At 49.3% G+C, this 22978-nt stretch overlaps 1 protein-coding gene across 1 annotated transcript; it reads left to right on the top strand.

Annotated features, from left to right (window-relative positions):
• The first annotated feature begins 322 nt into the window (after window positions 1–322).
• On the top strand, window positions 323–16075 carry LOC114807311 (dynein light chain roadblock-type 2-like). Its single transcript, XM_029052442.2, has 4 exons — window positions 323–408; window positions 3325–3400; window positions 8349–8516; window positions 15777–16075. The coding sequence occupies exons 1-4, from the start codon at window positions 352–354 to the stop codon at window positions 15818–15820; spliced, it is 345 nt and encodes a 114-aa protein (XP_028908275.1). The 5' UTR covers window positions 323–351; the 3' UTR covers window positions 15821–16075.
• Window positions 16076–22978: the final 6903 nt, after the last annotated feature.

Below are 22978 nucleotides of genomic sequence, written 5' to 3'. Positions count from 1 at the left end.
AAAAGGGCGGTTATGTCATTTATTTTCAGTTTGGTACCATACTGGTAGCAAGCCCGCATAAATGGCTACTGCAACCGGGGAGAGAAGGAAGGGCAGGAAGGGAAAGAGTGTGTAAGAGAGAGAGGAGGAGGAGAGGAGGGAGGGTGCGGCAGGGTCTCCGCCCGCAGGGCAGGGAGTCTCCCGAAAAGGCTCCCGGGGAAGGGGGAGGCTCCGCCCGCCCAGACCGGACCGTCCCACCCCGCAGCCCGAGCCCGGCCGCTCCCCGCCGCCCCCGCGCGCGCCCCCCAACGGCCGCATGCCCCGGGTGACGTCATCGCCGCCCCCGTCTCCTAGCAACCAGCGGCCACCGCGATGCCCCTCGGAGACCGCGGCTGCGGTTGGCCTCTCCGCCGGCTCCGCTCCGCCTTGGTAAACTCGGCCGGCGGCGGCCGCCCCCCAGCCTCGCCGGACCCCCACCCTGTCTGGGAGGGAGGGGAGAGGGGAGAGGAGGAGGGGCCCGGGATGGGGGCGGGCGGTGGCGCCGGGCGGCTCGGCTGGCCGTTCTGACAGTGATAATAGTGATGCTAAAGACCTCGGTTAAGCGCTTACTCTGCGCCAAGCACTCTTCTAAGCCTTGGGGGGGGGGTGGAATACAGGGTGATGAGGTTGTCCCCCATGGGGCTCACGGGCTTCATCCCCGTTTTCCAGATGAGGTCACTGAGGCCCAGAGAAGTGAAATGACTCGCCCCAAGTCACGCAGCTGACGAGTGGCGGAGTGGGGATTCGAACCCATGACCTCTGGCTCCCAAGCCCGCGCCCTTTCCACTGAGCCACGCTGCTTCTCCGGGGTATTTCTCAAACGCTGACGGCGCGCCCAAACCCGCTCTAAGAGCCTCGGTAGATCCGAGGGAATGAGGTTGTCCCACGTGGGGCTCACGGTTGTTATCCCCATCTCCCAGATGAGGTCACTGAGGGCACAGAGAAATCAGGCGGCTCGCCTGAGGTCACCCAGCAGACGAGTGGCTGAGTGGGGAGGCTGGGGACCCACGCTCCCACAGCTTCAACTATCGTCTCTATGCAGATGACACCCAAATCTACATCTGCTCCCCTGTTCTCTCCCCATCCCTTCAGGCTCGTATCTCTTCCTGCCTCCAGAACGTCTCCACCTGGATGTCTGCCCGCCACTTAAAACTCAAATGTCCAAAACTGAGCTCCTTATCTTCCCTCCCCAAACCCTGTCCTCTTCCTGGCTTCCCTGTCACTGTGGACAGCTCGACCATCCTTCACGTCTCACAAGCCCGCGACCTTGGTGTCATCCTCGACTCTGCTCTCTCATTCACCCCACACATCCAATTCGTCACCAATGCCTGCCGGTCTCACCTTTACAATATTGACAGGATCCGCCCTTTCCTCTCCATCCAAACTGCTATCGTGCTGGTACAGGCTCTCATAATATCCCGGCTGGATTATTGTGTCAGCCTTCTCTCTGATCTCCCTTCTTCCTGTCTCTCCCCGCTCCAGTCTATTCTTCATTCCGCTGCCTGGATCATCTTCCTGCAGAAACGCTCTGGCCATGTCACTCCCCCCCTCAAAAACCTCCAGTGGTTGCCTACCAACCTCCGCACGAAACAAAAACTCCTCACTCTTGGCTTCAAAGCTCTCCATCACCTTGCCCCTTCCTACCTCACCTCCCTTCTCTCTTTCTACTGCCCACCCTGTACACTCTGCTCCTCTGCCACTCACCTCCTCACTATCCCCCGTTCACGCCTATCCCGCCGTCGACCCCTGGCCCACGTCCTACCGCTGTCCTGGATTGGACTCCCTCCTCACCTCCGCCAAACTAACTCTCTTCCCCTCTTCAAAGCCCTACTGAGAGCTCCCCTCCTCCGGGAGGCCTACCCAGACTGAGCTACCTACCCCCTTTTCCCTCTGCTCCCCCTCTATCCTCTGCTCCTCCCTCTTCCCCCTTCACCTCCCCTCAGGTGAGCCCCCTTTCCCTCTGCTCCTCCCCCCCGCCCCCCAGCACTGTGCTCATTTGTATCAGAGAAGCAGCGTGGCTCAGTGGAAAGAGCATGGGCTTGGGAGCCAGAGGTCATGGGTTTGAATCCCTGCTCTGCCACTTGTCAGCTGTGTGACTGTGGGCAAGTCACTTCGCTTCTCTGGGCCTCAGTTCCCTCATCTGTAAAATGGGGATTAAGACTGTGAGCCTCATGTGGGACAACCTGATTACCCTGTATCTACCCCAGTGCTTAGAACAGTGCTCTGCACATAGTAAGCACTTAACAAATACCAACATTATTTGTATATATTATTTATTACCCTGTTTATTTTGTTAATGAGGTGTAATTCCCCTTGATTTTATTTATCGTGATAATGTTGTCTTGTTTTTGTTTCGTTCTGTTTTGCTCTGCCGTCTGTCTCCCTCGGTTAGACTGTGAGCCCGTCATTAGGCAGGGATTGTCTCTATCTGTTGCCGAATTGGACATTCCAAGCGCTTAGTACAGTTCTCTGCACAAAGTAAGCGCTCAATAAATACTATTGAATGAATGAATGAATGAATGAACCCACATCCTCCAACTCCGGAGCCCGGGCTCTTGCCACTGAGCCATCGCAGCCGAGCCCAGAGAAACCCCGCAACCGCGCCGCTCATCATCGCCAATGGGCCCCGCATAACCATGCCGGCTAAAAAGTCGACCCCAGGTCCTCGAGCTTTAAGCATCCCCCGTTCACAGGATCTCATTTCTTCTATTTCTGGGCTTTCCTCTGCTCATTCTCTATCACTGTTTAATGAAGGCGGAATTTGATCTGACCTAGGAAGCTTTCGCGCTAAACTGTGGTTAACTCCCCAAGTCCGTGGTAGATCGGGAAGGAAAGACTAACTCAACCCCACCGGCGTGCAGAAACGAGATACTACGCATAGAGAAACACTGAAAGATATGATGATGATTAGGTATGTGTGCGTACCTATATGCACATCGATATGCAAGGTGTACGGTCCTAAATAGCTGTCAAAATATTTTTCTTTAAATGATAGAAAATCTCCCTCGCCCAGAGCCGAATTCCCTATTTCCCATCGACCCGATGACTCGTAGGATCTGATTGATGGACGCGTGGTCTCTTCCAAAATCGCAACTACAGTGTTCCAGGAGGTTTTCCTGAGTCCGAAAGACACCGAGGCTCCAGATAACTCCTCGAGTAAAGTTAAATCATGTTTCCATGAGAATTGGACTGAGATGTCTTTGCAACGGACAGTTCATTCTCAAGTTGAAGAAAAAGGAAAGTGTTTATCCCCCAACAAGTTATTTTGGTTAATTAACTTTCACTGCTGTCTTTCATCTGTTATAGCACGGATCCGAAGCAGTCCTACAAAGGATTCTGTCCCACAGAGGGGTTGTTGGAGTTATGGTGATAAGGGCAGATGGTAAATATATTTCAACTATATTTCAAGATCTAAAGTGTAACTTCGTAGGCGTATATTATACCAGGCCTGAAGAAAAAAAGAAAAAAACCTTGTAAAATACTTTGATATCAAGGAACTGGTCTCTATATTTTGAGTTTAACAAGTTATGGGTATTATGCAAAAAAAATAATAATGATGATGGTATTTGTTAAGCACTTACTGTCTGCCAAGCACTGTTCTAAGCTCTGGGGTGTTGGGAGGGGGGAATGCAAGGTGATCAGGTTGTCCCACGTGGGGCTCATAGGCTTCACCCCCATTTTACAGATGAGGGAACTGAGGCACAGAGAAGTGAAGTGACTTACCCAAAGTCACACGGCTGATGGGCGGCAGAGTCGGGATTAGAACCCATGACCTCTGACTCCCAAGCCCTTGGTTCTTCTAAAAAACCTAAATACGATTCCAACCCCCAATCTTTATTGTTTGGTAACTATTTAAAAAGGGGGAAATGTTTGAGTTATGATAGTTCTTACGGCTGTTGGTTTCACTCCTGAATTTGAAGAGTGTACCGCTGGGAATTTCTGAGCAGGTCTGGGAATTTCTCAGTCTAGGAAAACCATTTATATGGCCTACGTTTATATAGCCTACTAGTTTAGAAGCGGTGCGGCTTAGTGGATAGAGCAGGGGCCGGAAGGACCTGGCTTCTAATCGCGGCTCCACTGCTTGTCTGTCGTGTGTGACCCTGGGCAAGTTAATTCACTTCTCTGTGCCTCCGGGACCTCATCAGTAGAATGGGGATTGAGACTGTGAGGCTGCGATCAACTTTTATCTACCCCAGTGTTCAGTGCTTGGCACATTTTAAGGGCTTAAGAAGGACCATAATGAATTTCAGATAATGGACCAAGAGATAATAATTGACTCCATCCTGAATTCTGATGCTAGTGTGGAAAGTTGCAAACATACGACATCACCTATGTACTCGAGCCCTCTCACACCCCATCCCCCCATGGCAGTTATGTCCGTGTCTTTAAACCGGGTTGCTTCCCCCTACCTGCTAATTGATTTCAGTTTCAGGGCCTCCCATTACACTGTAAGCTCCTTGAGGGCGGGGACTGCGTCAGTACCCATTAACAGATGAGAAGAGTGAGGGGCAGGGAAATTGAGTGACTTGTCCGAGGTCACCCAGCAGAGCCAAGATTAGAACCAGGTCCTTCCGACTCCCAGGGCTGTGCTCTCTCCAGACCCGCCTGTTCTGCTTCTGGAGTCCCTTTGCCCTACTTTCCCATCCTTCCCTGCAGTATCCTCAGCAGAGATCTCCTCCCTCTTCACAAGTGCCACACCTTCCACCTGTGCTTCGGACCCCATTCCCGCTCACCTTATAAAAACCATCCCCCCTTCCCTCCTCCCCTCCTTAACTTCTATCTTTAACCGCTCACTCCCCAATGGCTTCTTGCCCTCTGCTTTCAAACATGCCCATGTCTCCGCCATCCTAAAAAAACCCTCTCTCGACCCCTCTTCCCCATCCAGTTATCGTCCTATCTCCCTCCTACCCTTCTTTTCCAAACTCCTAGAACGAGTCATCTACCCTCGCTGCCTTGAATTCCTCAACTCCAACTCTCTCCTGGACCCCCTCCAATCTGGCTTCCATCCTCTCCACTCCACCAAGACTGCTCTCTCAAAGGTCACCCATGATCTCCTTCTTGCCAAATCCAATGGCTCCTACTCCATCCTAATCCTCCTCGACCGCTCAGCTGCCTTTGACACTGTCGACCATCCCCTTCTCCTCCACACCTTATCTCACCTTGGCTTCACAGACTCCGTCCTCTCCCGGTTCTCCTCTTATCTTTCTGGCCATTCATTCTCGATCTCCTTCGCGGGCTCCTCCTCCCCCTCCCATCCTCTAACTGTAGGGGTTCCTCAAGGGTCAGTTCTTGGCCCTCTTCGGTTCTCCATCTATACTTCCTCCCTTGGTGAACTCATTCGCTCGCATGGCTTCAACTACCATCTCTATGCAGATGACACCCAAATCTACATCTGCTCCCCTGTTCTCTCCCCATCCCTTCAGGCTCGTATCTCCTCCTGCCTCCAGGACGTCTCCACCAGGATGTCTGCCTGCCACCTAAAACTCAACATGTCCAAAACTGAGCTCCTTATCTTCCCTCCCAAACCCTGTTCTCTTCCTGACTTCCCTGTCACCATGGACGGTACGACCATCCTTCCCGTCTCTCAAGCCCACAACCTTGGTGTTATCCTCGACTCAGGTCTCTCATTCACCCCAAACATCCAATCCATCACCAACGCCTGCCGGTCTCACCTTTACAATATCGCCAAGATCCGCTCTTTCCTCTCCATCCAAACGGCTATCGTAGTGGTACAAGCTCTCATAATATCCCGGCTGGATTATCGTGTCAGTCTTCTCTCTGAGCTCCCTTCCTCCTGTCTCTCCCCATGCCAGTCTTTTCTTCATTCCGCTGCCCAGATCATCTTCCTACAGAAACTCTCTGGACATGTCACTCCCCTCCTCAAAAGCCTCCAGTGGCTGTCTATCAATCTCCGCACGAAACAAAAACGCCTCACTCTGGGCTTCAAGGCTCTCCATCACCTTGTCCCCTCCTACCTCACCTCTCTTCTCTCTTTCTACTGCCCAGCCCGCATGCTCCACTCCTCTGCTGCTCACCTCCTCACCGTCCCCCGTTCACCCCCATCCCGCCGTCGACCTCTGGCCCACGTCCTACCACTGTCCTAGATTGCCCTCCCTCCTCACCTCCGCCAAACTAACTCTCTTCCCCTCTTCAAAGCCCTACTGAGAGCTCACCTCCGAGAGGCCTTCCCAGACTGAGCTTCCCCTTTTTCCTCTGCTCCCTCTGCTCCCTCTCGGCTGCCCCTCGGCACTCTGCTCCCTCCCCCTTCTCCCCTTCACCTCCCCTCAGCTAAGCCCCCTTTCCCTCTGCTCCTCCCCCCTCCCTTCCCGTCCCCTCAGCACTGTGCTCATTTGAATATATTTGTGTATATTTTTATTACCCTATTTATTTTGTTCATGAGGCGTACATCCCCTTGATTCCATTTATCGTGATTATGTTGTCTTATTTTTATCCATCTGTCTCCCCCGATTAGACTGTGAGCCCGTCACTGGGCAGGGATTGTCTCTATCTGTTGTTGAATTGTACATTCCAAGCACTTAGTACAGTGCTCTGCACATAGTAAGTGCTCAGTAAATACTATTGAATGAATGAATACATGGCAAAATGAGGGTAATCATCACCCTTTCATTCATTCAATAGTATTTATTGAGCGCTTACTATGTGCAGAGCACTGTACTAAGCGCTTGGGATGAACAAGTCGGCAACAGATAGAGACAGTCCCTGCTGTTTGACGGGCTTACAGTCTAATCGGGGGAGACGGACAGACAAGAACAATGGCAATAAATAGAGTCAAGGGGAAGAACATCTCTTAAAAACAATGGCAACTAAATAGAATGAAGGCGATGTACAATTCATTAACAAAATAAATAGGGTAACGAAAATATATACAGTTGAGCGGACGAGTACAGTGCTGTGGGGATGGGAAGGGAGAGGGGGAGGAGCAGAGGGAAAAGGGGAAAAAGAGGGTTAAGCTGCGGAGAGGTAAAGGGGGGATGGCAGAGGGAGTAGAGGGAGAAGAGGAGCTCAGTCTGGGAATGCCTCTTGGAGGAGGTGAGTTTTAAGTAGGGTTTTGAAGAGGGGAAGAGAATCAGTTTGGCGGAGGTGAGGAGGGAGGGCGTTCCAGGACCGCGGGAGGACGTGACCCAGGGGTCGACGGCGGGATAGGCGAGACCGAGGGATGGTGAGGAGGTGGGCGGCAGAGGAGCGGAGCGTGCGGGGTGGGTGGTAGAAAGAGAGAAGGGAAGAGAGGTAGGAAGGGGCAAGGTGATGGAGAGCTTTGAAGCCAAGGGTGAGAATTAGTGAAGATTTGTCCATCACCACTCCTACAAGGACAAATCGAGTGCAGTTTTCACCCTGCCACCCTAAACTCAAGTTCTGTGTCAATCAGGAACTTTATATTGGGTTCTCAGTTTTCGAAGAGGCCGTCGTGGCTTTTGGCAACACTTGTGGAATACACTGTTCAACTGAGTGAAGCAGGGGACCAAAAAAAAAGCACTCCACCTACCTTTGGTTTATGTTCAGCACTTTTTCAGCCAGACACAAGGATAAAACATCACTATCGGTAACTGGGTCTTTGTTTATGAAGAATAGCTATCTCTGTGTGAATGCATATGACCAAAATAACTACATTTAGTGCCAATTAACACAGTCCATTTACGCCATTTTGAACAGATACCTCCAAGTGGCTTCTCGGTGACTTCATCGATTACTATGTATTTTCTGTAATGTGTAGTATGGTACATCAGAGTTATTAAGTATAAGAACTTAATAAATAGTTGTGCTGATGATTGCTAACAACAGACTGATGGGAATAATAATGGTATTTCTTAAACGTTTACTATGTGCCAAGGACTGTGCTTACTATGGGCCAAGCACTGTGCTTACTATGTGCCAGGCACTGTACTAAGTGCTGGGGTGGTGACAAGCAAATAGCGTTGGACACAGTCCCTGTCCCACGTGGGGTTCACAGTCTCAATCCCCTTTTTACAGATGAGGTAACTGAAGCCCAGGGAAGTGACTTGCCCAAGGTCGCACAGCAGACAAGTGGCGGAGTCAGAATTAGAACCCAGGAACTTCTGACTCCCAGGCCCGTGCTCTATCCACTACTCCATGCTCCTTCTCTAGTAAATAAACTCTAAGATGATATAATCTAGATTTATCTTTCTAAAGATTTTCTAGTAAACCCTCATCTGAAATTTCAATTTTGTGAGAGAAGCAGCTAATGAATAGAGAATAGTCATTTATGGATTTTCATTTGAATGTGCTCTTTAGCAGGCAGAGATGATCTGTGCAGTTAACAGTATGTTTTGTATTCACTCTTATTTTTATAGGCATTCCACTTAAAACGAGCCTAAATTATGCTACTACAGTTCAATATGGAAGGCATCTTCATCACCTTATAGAACTAGCAGGATACGCTGTGAAAGAATTTAATCCTCAAGATTCCCTAACTCTTCTGAGGATTAAAACAGAGAAATATGAAATCTTGGTGATCCCAGGTAATTTAATATTTCAAGCGACTTTTTGTAACTTTAAAAAGCCCCCACATCCTTATACATTTGGCATTAAGTGCTGTTTCGAAGCATATCAGACAGGTATTTGGACCTAAGTTGATCAAAGCCAAAAATCTAAAGTGAGACATCTACCTTGGCTTTCGATTCTGATGGCTGGGTGAAGTGGACAACAACGCTTACTGAAGACCTCTACAGTCCTTACAGTCCTCTAGACTGTAAAACCTTGTTTCGGGCAGGAAACACGTCTACCGACTCTGTTATATTGTACTTTCCCAAGGGCTTAGTACAGAGCTCTGAACACAGAAAGCACTCAGTGAATACCACTGATTGATTGGTAAAATGGCACTCCGGCCCAGATCATTTCCCTGAAACCTCGCTTGGCACATATCATCTTTCTCCTCCAAACCAGTGGGGCCTAGTGGAATCAGCACGGACCCGGGAGTCCGGAGACCCGGGTTCTAGTCCTGGCTCTGCCATTTGTCTGTCGCGTGACCTTGGGTAAGTCATACTCACCTTCTCTGGGCCTCAGTTTTCCCATACGTTCCCTGCTAGAACTATTTGCTCCACCCAAGCCCACCTCCAACCTGTGCTCTCAACTCAGCTCACTCATACCATCCCTGCAACCGAGAGCTCCTTTTTCCCCCGACCCCCGCCCCGAATTCCACCAGACCTTAATCCTCCTCACCTCCGAAGGCCTCTTAAAATCCCACCTTTTACAGCAATACTTGCCTGGGTAATTATCCCTACCCTGAATGTAGCAACCCATCATCTGCGTCTAGGGTTCTGTGTTTATTTTTAGTCAACCTCCCTTTACGATCTAGGTATTATCCATTGAAAATGCAATTCACTTACTACTAATATTCTTATAGAACATTCACTTGATTTATTCTGATTCCTCTGTCAGTCTCCTCCCCTAGAGTGTAAGCTTCTTGTGAGCAGGGAAGGTGGAAGAGAAGGAAGAGGGAGTAGAGCTGTGAGAAAGGGAAAGAAGAACTTTGCAAAATTCATGCCCAGTGGTTTCTATTTTACCCTGAAAAATGCTGGTGAGATCAGCAGGACTTTGGGAGAGAGGCAGTGGGGACACTGGAGGCTTCAAGAAGGAGTTGAAAGTTGGCAGAAGTCGGTGGGGCTGCAGGCATGGGAGTCAGTGAGCGAGGAATAAAATAGTTGCTGAGCAGAAAAGTGAGCTGAAATAGAGCAGGTCAGAGTGAATTCCCAGGGGAAGAAGTTATCCTGGTGCCTGAGTTTTCACCAGCAGGGATCAGCTGCCCAAGCCCAGAAATGGAGAAAGTGGACTGTGGTGGTGATCCAGGGCAGGGGGTTGCTGGTGCAAGAGTGACAGAGGGACAAGGGGGCCAGGAAGTTATTTGGTGGTGAGAGAGGTGTTGAGGTGGATGGGAGGAATATGACCGCTTGGGACAGGATGAGTGGATCCAGAGTGTAGAGGTCATGGATTTCTGGGCAGGACAGGTTAGAAGACTGGTTGGGTAAGAGTTGGTCAGAGTTGGTAAGGTTAGAGATGGGGCATTGTCTAGAGATGCTATTGAACCTGTATCTGGCTGAGAGGTGGAGTTAGGTGAGCAATCGGCAAAGTTGAGTAGACTGAGGAAGTGGGTGGCCAGGGGCTTCAGAGCAAACTCCACATGGAGGTTGAAGTTCCCAAACACAGTGCAGGTGAAAGGAGTGAGAGTAGGAAGGAGGGAAAGGTGACAAAATCGGTCTAGAAGGCAGAGGAGGGGACAGGAGGGAGATAGAGAACAGCTCGCACCACGGAAGGCAAGTGGTGCGTACTTCCCCCGCACCGTGGAAGGCAGACGGTGCGTACGCTCTTTGGGAGTCTATTTTCGAAGTAGAAAAAGAAGGTTCAGGGTCACCCCCCCCCACCCCCACCACGAGCAATCCAGCAGGCCGTACGCAATCCAGGGCTCTGCAGTTGCATAAGGCTGTGTTAAGTAATGAGGTTGATCATATCTGTGAGCAGAAAGATTTTGGAAAGTTCAAATTGTATTCCGGTTTAAGAAATGCCATCTCGGGAGGTTATCATTCAATAGCAAAATCTGTATTTGTGTCTTTGTGTTGTCTTTATCGATCAGTCAGTGGTATTTATTGAGTGCTTACAGTGTGCAGTGCACTCTTCTAAGCCCTTGGGAGAATAGAGTGCAACAGAGTTGGTAGACCCGGTCCCTGCCCCCAGCGAGCTTACCGTCTAGAAGAGGAGACAAACATGAATATAAATAAATAAATTATGGCTATGAACATAAGTGCAGAGGGGCTGAGAGTGGGGTAAATACCAAGAGCTCCAAGGGCTCAGATCCAAGTGCGTAGATGATGGCAGAAGGGAGAGGGAGTCAGGGAAAAGAGAGCTTAGTCGTGGAAGGCCTCTTGAAGGAGATGCGATTTTAATAAGGCTTCGAAGGTGGAGAGAGTGGAGGTGGGACACATATGGAAGGGGAAGGAGTTCCAGGCAAGTGGAGGTCATGGGAAAGGGATTGATGACGTGATTGACGAGATCAAGGCACAGTGGGCAAGCGAGCACTGGAGGAGCAAAGCGTGCGGGCTGCGCTGTAGTAGATCAGCGAGATAAGGTAGGAGGGGGTGAATTGAGTAAGTGCTTTCAGTGATGGTAAGGAGTTTCTGTTTGATGCAGAGGTAATGGAGAACCCCTGGAAGTTCGTGAGGAGTGGGGAAACATGGACTGAATAGGTTTTTTTAGAAAAACGATCTGGGCAGCAGAGTGAAGTGTGGACTGGAGTGGGGAGAGACAGGAGGCAGGGAGGTCAGTGAGGAGGCAGATGCAGGATAGGATAAGTGCTTTAAGTGATGTGTTAGCAGTTTGGATGGTTAGGAAAGGGCAGGTTTTACTAATGTTGTGAAGGTAGAACTGACAGGATTTGGTGACAAATTGTACACGTGGGTTAAATGAAAGAGATGAGTTGAGGAACTTGCCACGGTTATGGGCTTGTGAGATAGGGAGGATAGTAGGTGATGGGAAAGATGTGGGGGTGGGCAGGATTTGGGGGGGGAAGGTGAAGGATTTAGTTTTAGACATGTTCAGTTTGAGGCGTCAGCGGGACGAGCAGGTAGAGAGATGTCTTGAAGGCCAGAGGAAATGCGAGCCTGCAGAGAAGGAGAGAGATCAGGGCCAGAGAGGTAGAGTTGGGTATCATCTGCATAGGGGTGGTAGTTGAAGCCATGGGAGCAAATGAGTCCTCCAAGGGAGTGGGTGTAGATGAAGAATAGAAGGAGACCCAGAACTGAACCTTGAGGGACCCCAACTGTCAGAGGCAGAGGAGCATCCTGCATAAGAGACCGAGAAGGAGCTGTCAGAGAGATAGGAACAGAACCAGAAGAGGACAGTGTCAGTGAAGCCAAAGGTAGCTAACATTTCCTGGGGAAGGGGGTGGTCTGCAGTGTTGAAGGCAGCCGAGGTCAGGGAGGATTTAGATGGAGTAGAGGCCGTCAGATTTGGCAAGAAGAAGGTCACTGATGATGTTAGAGATGGCAGTTTCCATGGAGTGAAGGGGCTGGAAACCAGAGAAGCAGCGTGGCCTAGTGGAAAGAGAACGGATGTGGGAGCAAGAGAGCCTGGGTTCTAATCCCAGCTCTGCCACTTTTTTATGGTATTTGTTGAGTACTTACTATGTGTCAAGAAATGTTCTAAGCACTGGGGTAGGTACAAGTTAGTTAGGTGGGACACAGTCCCTGTCCTCATGGGGCTCACAAGCTAAGTAGGAGGGCTCAGAGCCTTGGGTCAGTCACTTAACTTCTATGTACCTCAGTTTCTTCAACTGTAAGTAGCAGTCTCCCTCCTACTTAGACTGTGAGCCTCATATGGGACGGGGACTGTATCTGGCCTTGTTAACTGTATCTACCCCAGTGCTTAGAACAGTGTGTGACACATAGTAAGTGTTTAACAAGTACCTAAGAAAAAAAAAACTAGATCAGAGGGGATGACGGAAGAGAATCGGTGGAGAGAAAGTGGAGACAGGAGGTGGGGACAATTCTCTCCCGGAGTATGAAGAGTTATGGTAGGAGGGAGATGGGGTGATAACTGGAGGGAGTTGTGAGGTCAAGGGAGGGTTTGTCATTTCAATCTTTCCTCGTGTCCTCATCCCCCACCCCACTGCCCCTCTTTTAGATTGGGAGCCCCCTGAGGCCCAGGGATCCTGTCTAATGAATCCCCTATTGAACCCTTCCCCAGGGCTCAGTACAATACTTTTCCCACTGGAGCCACTCCAAAAGTGCCCTTAAATGAATGAAAGATCATCCCAGTAGAATTAGGAAGTGCAGTCTTAAATTACTTTTCCCCAAAAGCCAGTAGATATTTGGAAAAATAAAGAACCAATGCATAGGGCGTGAGTGTTGTCTTTCATTCATATATTCAATCATATTTATTGAGCGCTTACTGTGAGCAGAGCACTGTACTAAGTGCTTGAAAAGTACAATTCAGCAACAAATAGAGACAACCCCTGCCCAAGACAGGCTCACAGTCTAAAAGGGGGGAGCAGACATCAAAACAAGTAAACAGGCCTCAATAGCATCAGTGTCAAAAAATAGAATTATAGATATAAACAGAAAGGCCTCCTGGAGGAGGTGAGCTTTTAGTAGGTCTTTGAAGAGGGAAAGTGTGCTAGTTTGGTGAATTTGAGGAAGGAGGGCATTCCAGGCCAGAGGTAGGACCCGGACCAGGGATCGATGGTGGGACAGGTGAGAACGAGGCACAGTGAGAAGGTTAGCGGCAGAGGAGCGGAGTGTGCAAGCTGGGCTGTAGAAGGCGAGACGGGAGGTGAGGTAGGAGAGGGCAAGGTGTTGGAGAGCTTTGAAGCCAATAGTAGTGAGGAGTTTTTGCTTGCTACAAAGGTGGATAGGCAACCATTGGAGATTTTTGAGGAGGAGAGGTGACATGCCCAGAAGGTTTCTATAAAAAGATAATCCGGGCAGGAGAGTGAAGTATAGACTGAAGTGGGGAGAGACAGAGTTTGGGAGATCAGAAAGGAGGCTGATGCAGTAATCCAATCGGGATATTACGAGAGCTTGAAACAGCAAGGTAGCAGTTTGGATGGAGAGGAAAGGGCAGATCTTGGCAATGTTGTGAAGGTGAGACTGGCAGGTTTTGGTGATGGATTGGGTATGTGGGGTGAATGAGAGAGTGGAGTCAAGGATGACACCAAAGTTGTGGGCTTGTGAGACGGGAAGGATGGTAGTGCTGTCCACAGTGATGGGAAAGCCAAGGAGAGGACAGGGTTTGGGAGGGAAGATAAGGAGCCCAGTCTTAGACATTTTAATAATAATAATGTTGGTATTTGTTAAGCGCTTACTATGTGCAGAGCACTGTTCTAAGCGCTGGGGTAGACACAGGGTCATCGGGTTGTCCCACGTGGGGCTCACAGTCTTCATCCTCATTTTACAGATGAGGTAACTGAGGCACAGAGAAGTTAAGTGACTTGCCCACAGTCACACAGCTGACAAGTGGCAGAGCTGGGATTTGAACTCATGAGCTCTGACTCCAAAGCCCAGGCTCTTTCCACTGAGCCACGCTGCTTCTTTCAGGTGGCGGGCAGACAGCCATGTGGAGATGTCCTGAAGGCAGGAGGGCGTGCGAGCCTGGAGGGAGGGAGAGAGAACAGGGGAGGATATGTAGATTTGGGTATCATCCACGTAGATGTATGTCCTGAATTTATATTCTTTATGCTTAGTGTAACCTGTCGTCACATAGGTGCATTTTGCTCTCCTTTTATGGATCAGATTCCGGGTTTCAAAGACTGATAAATAAAGTCAATCTCAATCGATCTTCTTAAAATTCCATTTTGTGTGTAAACAAAATGAAATTGGTTCCCGAACATTCATCTTTAACTCTGCGTAGTTAGAAAATACAGTTGGGAACTATGTTAACCATAAATTTATGTTTTTAAATAACACTGAATTAATAGGAGTGCTGTATTTTTCCATGGAAAGGAGTAAGTAAAGTAAGTTTATTGTGGGCAAGGAATGTGTCTGTTTTTTGTTGTGTTGTCCTCTCCCACGCACACTGAATGCTGTGCTCTGCACACAGTAAGCACTCAATAAATATGATTGATTGAATGAATGAATGAAAGCTTGATTCTCTGCTTCAAACATGGGACAAGTACAACTTTTCTGTGACCTTTCATTCTCAGTGGAACTGGATTCAACTGCTTTAATGCCATCATTAAGGATGATAGGATTAAGAGTCTGCAGTTTTAGCATTCAACAAATTATATTCTCCCTTTCTGGTGTGGGAAAACACACTCACCCTCCTAAACTGCAGAGAAGTGCCCGTCATCCTTCTAGAACCAGAAATCGTGCCTAATTCTCATCCATATTGTACTTTTTCCCCGGGCTTTGCCCACAGTAGGCCCTTAATACGTGCTCTTACTACTACTACTAATAATAATAATGTTGGTATTTGTTAAGTGCTTACTATGTGCCGAGCACTGTTCTAAGCGCTGGGGTAGACACAGGGGAATCAGGTTGTCCCACGTGGGGCTCACAGCCTTAATCCCCATTTTACAGATGAGGTAACTGAGGCACAGAGAAGTTAAGTGACTTGCCCACAGTCACACAGCTGACAAGTGGCAGAGCTGGGATTTGAACTAATGAGCTCTGACTCCAAAGCCCGTGCTCTTTCCACTGAGCCACGCTGCTTCTCTACCATCTCTCTCCCTTCCTGGCTGCCTCCCCGCATCGCCTGCGGGCACTTACTTGTTCAACCTGACAGCCAAGCTCCTCTGAGCAGCATATTGTCCAGAGCCGGGGAGAACTCCAACTGACTCACAAAGAGAGCCCCCCCGTCCACTCTTTTCCTTTCCTGTCCCATCTCACGCCACTTTCTGGGGTTGCCCACTAAGAACAAATTTTACAGGCTGCAGCAGAATGGGTGAGTAGGGATCTCGGGGAGAGGGGAAGGAGGGAAACCTATCCCTTAACTGTGTACATCCACGGGGGCTGTAAGATCGATCTGCTTTCTCTGATCTTCTTAGATGGTGAGCTCCTTGGGGGCCAGAGACCCTATCTCTATACACAGTATGGTACACAGTAGATGCTTAATAAATACTACTACTGCTGACCATTTATGGCAGCTCATGCTCTTCCACACAGTGACTGGACTGAGAGAATCTACCGGCATTGTTGGAGTATCAAAAGCAATGAAAATGAGGGGTTTTTTTTTATTTTTCAGCTTAGATTTTTTTGAAGTTGAACTGATGCTTCTTTCATTTTTTTCCACAGCTAAGGAATATCTTCTTGCCGTTCTTCAGGATCTAAACGAATAGACCTTCTACAGTATTAATCTTGCATTCATGAAACTATACTTTGAAAAAGGCTCAAGTTTTCATTGTGGGCCTTACTGATTTTACTAGTACATTGAGCTTGTCTTTACTAAAACTCTCTCTAGCACAGCTTCTTAGTTTTTGTTTCTGGTAGTATTTTAAAACTGTGCTTTAGCAAGATATCATACACAGATCAAAATCTGATGTGAGTCACCAAGCTTAATGATTAATGTAATAAAAATGAATCTGTGAAAGATGCTCCCCGAAGGTGTTTGTGCTTAACTCCTTCTGCGTGCTGAGAGACAAGGAGACAAAAGAGACGACAGCACCTTCATCTGCAAATATGAAGTACAGCAACCAAACAAGAGGTCATCTTTTTGTGTGTACAATGTGGCTGGGACTGTGCATCCCGCATTGTCCTTTTCAGCCACGTGCATGCTCACAGATGGACCTCAAGTAGTGTCTTCTTGGACTACGGAGGACAGGTCTACATACCTATAGTACCCTACTAGGCAGAAGGATGCCCTAAGTGCCTCCTCAAGCTTCCACAAGGTTTTATAGTTGCCATACCACTGGGGCTACTGGGCAAAGATGTGTGCTGACTTGTTACAATGACCTCTAGCCACAACGATTTGCTTCCCCTCTCCTCCCGTCACTTCTGTGACTCTTTTACCATCCTCTCCTTCCTTCCCCTCCCATCCTTTCCCCTTCCCTCTCCCTTGTCCCATCCCCGCTGACAGCAACGGCTGTTGCTAAGAAGCAGCCACACGGTGCAGTGATGTCATCACTCTGCCTCTTCTACAGTGGCATTTGTCACGTGGAGGGACGGCACTAGATTATATGTCTTTTTGTGTACCAACTGCTCAGATGGTTCATTTGGTTTGAATCTTCTGCACAAAAGACGTGCCTACCCTTATTCTGCCTGTTGAATATTGGGCCATGTGCCCATTTTTCTCCATTAGATTTTAAATGTCTCAATTGCAAGAATCAGTTCTTTTATACACCCTCCAGGCGACTGGTACAGTACAACGTTCCGGACATCATAAACACTTCATCATTGGTATTTACTGAGCAGTTGCTGTATGTAGAACACTGTACCGGGTGCTTACTCGATCCTAGTAATGATCCTGGGTAATGAGCAGTTTAGTCCCTTCTGGTGTGGGAGAGAGAACTCACCCTCCTGGACTCTGGTGGTGAGAATTGGTGACTCTATCTTGTCTCAGGCCAATAGTGTACCCTTGCCCTTGGTTGAAGAGGAGAAAGAATTACGCATTACCCAGAAGACAACCACCTCAACAACCACTGGAATTAGAGAAGCAGTGTGGCCTAGTGGATAGAGCTTGGGAGTCAAAAAGGCCCGGGCTCTAATGTTGGCTCTGCCGCTTGCGTACTGTGTGATCTTGGACAAGTCACTTAATTTCTCTGTGTCTCAATTACCTCATCTGTAAAATGAGGATTAAGGCTGTGAGTCCCATGTGGGACAGGGACTGTGTCCCACTTGATTAGCTTGTATCTACCCCAGGGCTTAGTATACAGTGCCTGCCACATAGTAAGTGCTTAACAAATGCCCTAAAAAATACTAGCTCCCCTGCAAGTCTCATATAGACATTCAGGGAAGCTGCTCAAGAGAAATGAGAGGACAGCCTGAGCTCCTGACTGAGGACGCTTCAGTGGGAAGCATGGATCAATCAGCACTAAGATGTACTGGCTTAACTGCCCCGTGGACCAGTATGGGGGGCATAGATGTTCTCCGTCCTCTGGACTTAAAGTGTACTGGCCTAATAGTGCACATCTTACGGAAGTCTTTGCAAGTGAATGTTTGTTCTTAAAAATGAATAAACCCATTAAAAATGAAGCAACTACAAATGGTAGTTAGCATCCATTTTGAATACAACTAGTTGGGGCAGTAAATAGGTTAAGGAAGGGAATGAGTGAGAGAGGGGAAAGAAGAGGTTTGGAGGGTGCAGAAGAGAAGGGTAGGGGAAGGGAGAGAGTGGGGGATCCAGGGGTTGGCACTAGGCCCTGCTCCTGCTTACAGCTCGCTGGAGCCAGAAGTGAAGCAGAGAGGCAAGAGTCTGTGGGAGGGCTTTGGTGTCGGCTCCTTCCCCTGCACTTCCTCCTCTTCCTCCTCCTCCTCCACTGCTGCTCAAGTCCTCCAAGAACTGGCATGCCTGGGAGTCCATGACAAGGGCTTGTGGCACCGGACACGAGGCTTGAACTCACTCCCTACCCTGACACTTTGCTGCCTAGAGGGCACCCACCCTCGGTCACTGTTGCTGAGCCTGGTGCCTTAGCACAGGATCTACTGCTGGGCCCTCTGCACAGAAGGGGTAAGTTGTCTCCTCCTACTTGGCTTGGCTGATCTGCCTCGAGACCAGTGCTGCTTGCTGTGGCTGGGTAGGCGGCATGATGGGGGATGGAAGGTGATGTAGGGTTTACCTTGCTGTTTGGTGAAGTGTGGCGCCACCATCTTTAATAGTAGTAAATGTATTTACGGTTGTGTTATCAGGCTTAATGTTTTCAGGATCCGGTACTATTATCTGCTTGTGTCTCTCTTTCCTTTAGAGGCTCTTGCTCGAAAAGAGCCACTCCCTTCTTGAAGGCAGGGTGCCATGCAGGTCTATCCTCAGCAGTTGGCTCCCAGTTTGTGGCTGGGGCACAGCGTTGTCTGAGGGTTTGTTTTACTGCGTCCTCACAACATTTCCTCTGACCGCCTCGCTTTCAGTTTCCTACTTCCGTAGCCAAGGGAAGTATCTTGGAGGAGGTCTCGTGATCTGGCCGGGTTGTTCTTTTGGGGGTACCTTAAGGTACTGACCTCAGTTGGAAGCTGTCACACCTAAATTCTACTTCCCCCAACTGGCTCATACCAAGCCACCTAGGCCAAATTGCTCGAATTGGGTGTGGGGCAGGCTCCTGTTAAGGGATCATGAAAGGATAGAGGGTTTCTTCCCAATCACTCCGTCTTCCTAGCCTGCTGCTAGGCTTCCAGAGGACAAATGAGCAAGATGAATGAGAAGCAATGTGGCCTAGTAGAAGGAGCACGAGCCCAGGGGTCAGAGGACCTGGGTTCTAATCCCTCTCCACCACTTGTGTGCTGTGTGATCTTGGGCAAGTCACTTAACTTCTCTGTGCCTCAGTGACCTCATCTGTAAAATTGGAATTAATTCATTCAGTCGTATTTATTGAGCACTTACTGTGTGCAAAGCACTGTATTAAACACTTGGGAAAGCACAGTATAACAATAAGGAGACTCATTCCCTGTCCACAGTGAGTTTACAGTCTAGAAGGGGAGGCAGACATTGATATGAATAAATAAATACATAAATTGTAGATATGTACATAAGTGCTCTGGGGCTGGGAGGGAGATGAATAAAGGGAGCAAGTCAGAGTTAGGCAGAAGGGAGTGGAGGAAAGGAGGGCTTAGTCAGGGGAGGCCTCTTGGAGGAGACGGACCTTCAGTAAGGCTTTGAAGGGGGAGTGTAATCGTCTGTTGGATATGAGAAAGGAGGACATTCCAGGCCAGAGGCAGGACGTGGGTAAGAGGTCATCGGCGAGATAGACAAGGTCGAGAAGTTTAGCATTGGAGGACTTGAACGTTCGGGAGTTGAATGTTCGGGCTGGGTTGTAGTAGGAGAGTAGGGAGGTGAAGTAGGAGAAGGCCAGGTAACTGAGGGCTTTAAAGCCAAAGTTGAGAAGTTTTTGTTTGATGTGGAGGTGGATGAGCAACCACTGGAAATTCTTGAAGAGTGGGGAAACATGGTCTGAATGTTTTTGTAGGAAAATGATCTGGGCAGCAAAGTGAAGTATGGGCTGGAGTGGGAAGCGATAGGAAGCACGAAGGTCAGCAAGGAGGCTGATACAGTAATCAAGGTGGGGTAGGGTAAGTACTTGGATAAACGCGGTAGCAGTTTAGATGGAGAGGAAAGGGCAAGTTTTAGCGATGTTGTGAAGGTCGAATTGACGGGATTTATTGATGGATTGAATATGTGGGTTGAATGAAAGAGAGGAGTCAAGGATAACACCAAGGTTACAGGCTTATGAGAAGGAAGGATGGTGGTGCCATCCACACTGATGGGAAAGTCAGGGGGAGGACAGGGTTTGGGTGGGAAGAGAAGGAGTTCTGCTTTAGACATGCTAAACTTCAGATGACTGGAAGACATCCAAAAAGAGATGTCTAGAAGGCAGGAGGAAATGTGAGACTGCAGAGAGGGAGAGAGATCGGGGCTGGAGATGAAGATTTGGATATCATCTGCATAGGGGTGGTAGTTGAAGCCATGGGAGCAAATGAGTTCTCCAAGGAAGTGGGTGTAGATGGAGAATAGAAGGGGACCCAGAACTGAACCTTGAGGGACCCCCACATTTAGGGGGTGGGAGGCAGAGGAGGAGCCTTTGACAGAGACTGAGAATGAGCAGCCAGAGAAATAGAAGGAGAATCAGGAGAGGACAGTGTCAGTGAAGCTGAGTTCAATCCTGTCCTCTCCCTGACTTCCCTGTCACTGTGGATGGCACCTCCACCCTTCCCGTCTCACAGGCCCACAACCTTGTGTCATCCTTGACTCAGATCTCTCATTCACCCCACACATCCAATCCGTCACCAACACCTGCCGGTCTCACCTTCACAATATCGCCAAGATCCGCCCTTTCCTCTCCATCCAAACTGCTGTCATGCTGGTACAATTTCTTATAATATCCCAACTGGATTATTGTGTCAGCCTCCGCTCTGATCTCCCTCCCTCCTGTCTCTCCCCACTCCAGTCTATTCTTCATTCTGCTGCCCAGATCATCTTCCTGGGCATGTCACTCCCCTCCTCAAAAACCTCAGTGTTTGCCTATCCACCTTTGCACGGAACAAAAACTCCTCACTCTTGGCTTCAAAGCTCTCCATCACCTTGCCCCTCCTACCTCACCTCCTTTCTCTCTTTCTACTGTCTACCCTGTACACTCCGCTCCTCTGCCGCTCACCTCCTCACGGTCCCCCATTTGCTACTGTCCCACCGTTGACCCCTGGCCCACGTCCTACCGCTGTCCTGGAATGCCCTCCTTCCTCACATCCGCCAAACTAACTCTCTTCCCCTCTTCAAAGCCCTACTGAGACCTCACCTCCTCCAGGAGGCCTTCCCAGACTGAGCCCCCTTTTCCCTCTGCTCCTTCTCCCCTCCCCTTCCCCCCCCGCCCTCTGCTCCTCCCCCTTCCCTTCCCCTTAGCACTGTGCTTATTTGTATATATTATTTATTACCCTATTCATTTTGTTCATGAGCTGTATATCTCCATGATTCTATTTATCTTGATGATGTTGTTTTGTTTTGTTCTGTTATGCTTTGCTGTCTGTCTCCCCCTTTTAGACTGTGAGCCCGTCACTGGGCAGGGATTGTCTCTATCTGTTGCCAAATTGTACATTCCAAGCGCTTAGTACAGTGCTCTACACATAGTAAAAGCTCAGTAAATACTATTGAATGAATGAATGAATGAGTTTCTAGGAGACGGGGGTGATCGAAGAGAAGCTTCGCCATGATGGAGCGGGGATTCCACAGGCCACACTTGGCTGAGTCTGTGGGGAGGGTGCATGGAGTGGAGTTGGTGCGAAGAGTAGGAAGAGGTTGAATGGGGACGAGCTGGTGGGGGCCAGTGCGGGAGGAGGGGGAGGAGGAGCGGTGCTGGGACAGGATGACAGGGATGGTGCTGGGGAGAGGGGTGGTGAGGGGTTGGAAGGGAGCGCACTGAGGAGGGCCGCCTGTGGGGAGGGGGATGAAGGGGAGTCCTGGACGCAGGGGGCAGGAGAGGAGAGACCAGAGGGAGGGGACTAAAGGCACACTGTGCATCCAGAGAAAGTCCTGAGCTGCAGCAGCTGATCTGCAGAGCCAGTGGGCTGTGGCAAATTCCTCTAGTAGGGAGCTAATCAGCAGCTCCCACCTGGAGTGGGCGCTGGGATGGTCAGTGGGTCTTCTCTCTGGTGTGATTTTTAGGCCTCCGCCATGAGGGGAGGGAACTGAGGGCTCAGCGTCCCTTCTATCTTCAGCGATCCCCGTGCAGGACGTGGACTGTGTACAACCTGATTACTTTGTATCTGCCACAGCACTTAGTACAGTGCCTGGCACAGAGTTAGCGCTTAACGAATACCATTAACACCCTCCCGCCCCCAAATCCCTACAAGACGCCCAGTGAACTAGCAGCCAATCCTCTTCCAAGTCCAGAGCTCTAATCTACCACATGACCCCCTAAGCGACTCTCCAGACTCCTCCTGCCCCGGAATCGGCATAGCCTCCTCCTAAGGGGAATGGGAGGGGATCGGAAATACCGTCCCATCGGGAATGGCCCCAGAACCCTGACCCCTGCTCTGCCCCCAGCCAGTAGATTTGGGTGATAGATTTATCTAGATTAATGTCTCTCTCCCCGCTAGACCATAAGCTCTCTGTGAGCAGAGATCGTGTCTACCAACTCTGTTATATTGTACTCTCCCAAGCGCTTAGTACAATGTTCTGTGCATAGTAAGTGCTCAAGGAATACGATTCATCGATTCATTCATTCGGTCATCTTTAATTTCAGGCGGGCTTAGCATTTTGGAGGCAACATATTGCCAAGTGATTATCAATACATCACCAGAACTTGTAATGGGGAATACCGTTTGGGGCAATATGTGCAGGTCAGCCTCCCTCTCAAGGCCTCGTCTTGAATCCTATCAAATGATTACTTTTTTTCCCTCTTATTTTCTTCAACTATAGCGTATTGCCTTGACTCAGCCACTCTTCCCTGTTTCATTTGTCAACTGGGCCACCCGTTCTATCGCCCAGGCTTGGGAGTTTGGTTCACTTTTTGGCCTTCAGCTCAGGCTCTTGCATTTCTCCGTACTATTCTGCTGGAAAATAGGGGAGCTGAACACAACTTTCACCTAATTATTTCTAATACCTAGAGTGACTACCACATACTAACAATCAGGTACCAACAGCATTCCAAGTGCAATGGTAGTATTTGTCACCATACCTAATTATCAGCCAGGGAGGGGAGGGCTAGGCCCCCTAACCCAGGGAGCGTGTGAATGAATGTGAACAAGTGTGTGTGTGGTGGGGTGGTCCGTTTGTGTTCCCTTTCCCCACCCTGTTTTCCCTTGAGGCCGCCTGTCCCTTCTGCTCATGTCCCATCTCCCATGTCCCCGGTATCCCTCGC

This window comes from Ornithorhynchus anatinus, chromosome X2, assembly GCF_004115215.2.
Source record: "Ornithorhynchus anatinus isolate Pmale09 chromosome X2, mOrnAna1.pri.v4, whole genome shotgun sequence".
Classification (NCBI taxonomy): domain Eukaryota; kingdom Metazoa; phylum Chordata; class Mammalia; order Monotremata; family Ornithorhynchidae; genus Ornithorhynchus; species Ornithorhynchus anatinus.
The sequence above is the reverse complement of the archived record's forward strand: the minus strand, read 5'-3'. Positions and strand labels throughout refer to the sequence as shown.

Bases quoted from the DNA above. Each gene is read 5' to 3' on its own strand.
- LOC114807311 (XM_029052442.2), top strand. From the start codon at position 352: ATGCCCCTCGGAGACCGCGGCTGCGGTTGGCCTCTCCGCCGGCTCCGC. The intron at 3,401-8,348 runs GTAAATATATTT...TTATTTTTATAG, and splicing joins TATGGTGATAAGGGCAGATG to GCATTCCACTTAAAACGAGC. The intron at 8,517-15,776 runs GTAATTTAATAT...TTTTTTCCACAG, and splicing joins TGAAATCTTGGTGATCCCAG to CTAAGGAATATCTTCTTGCC.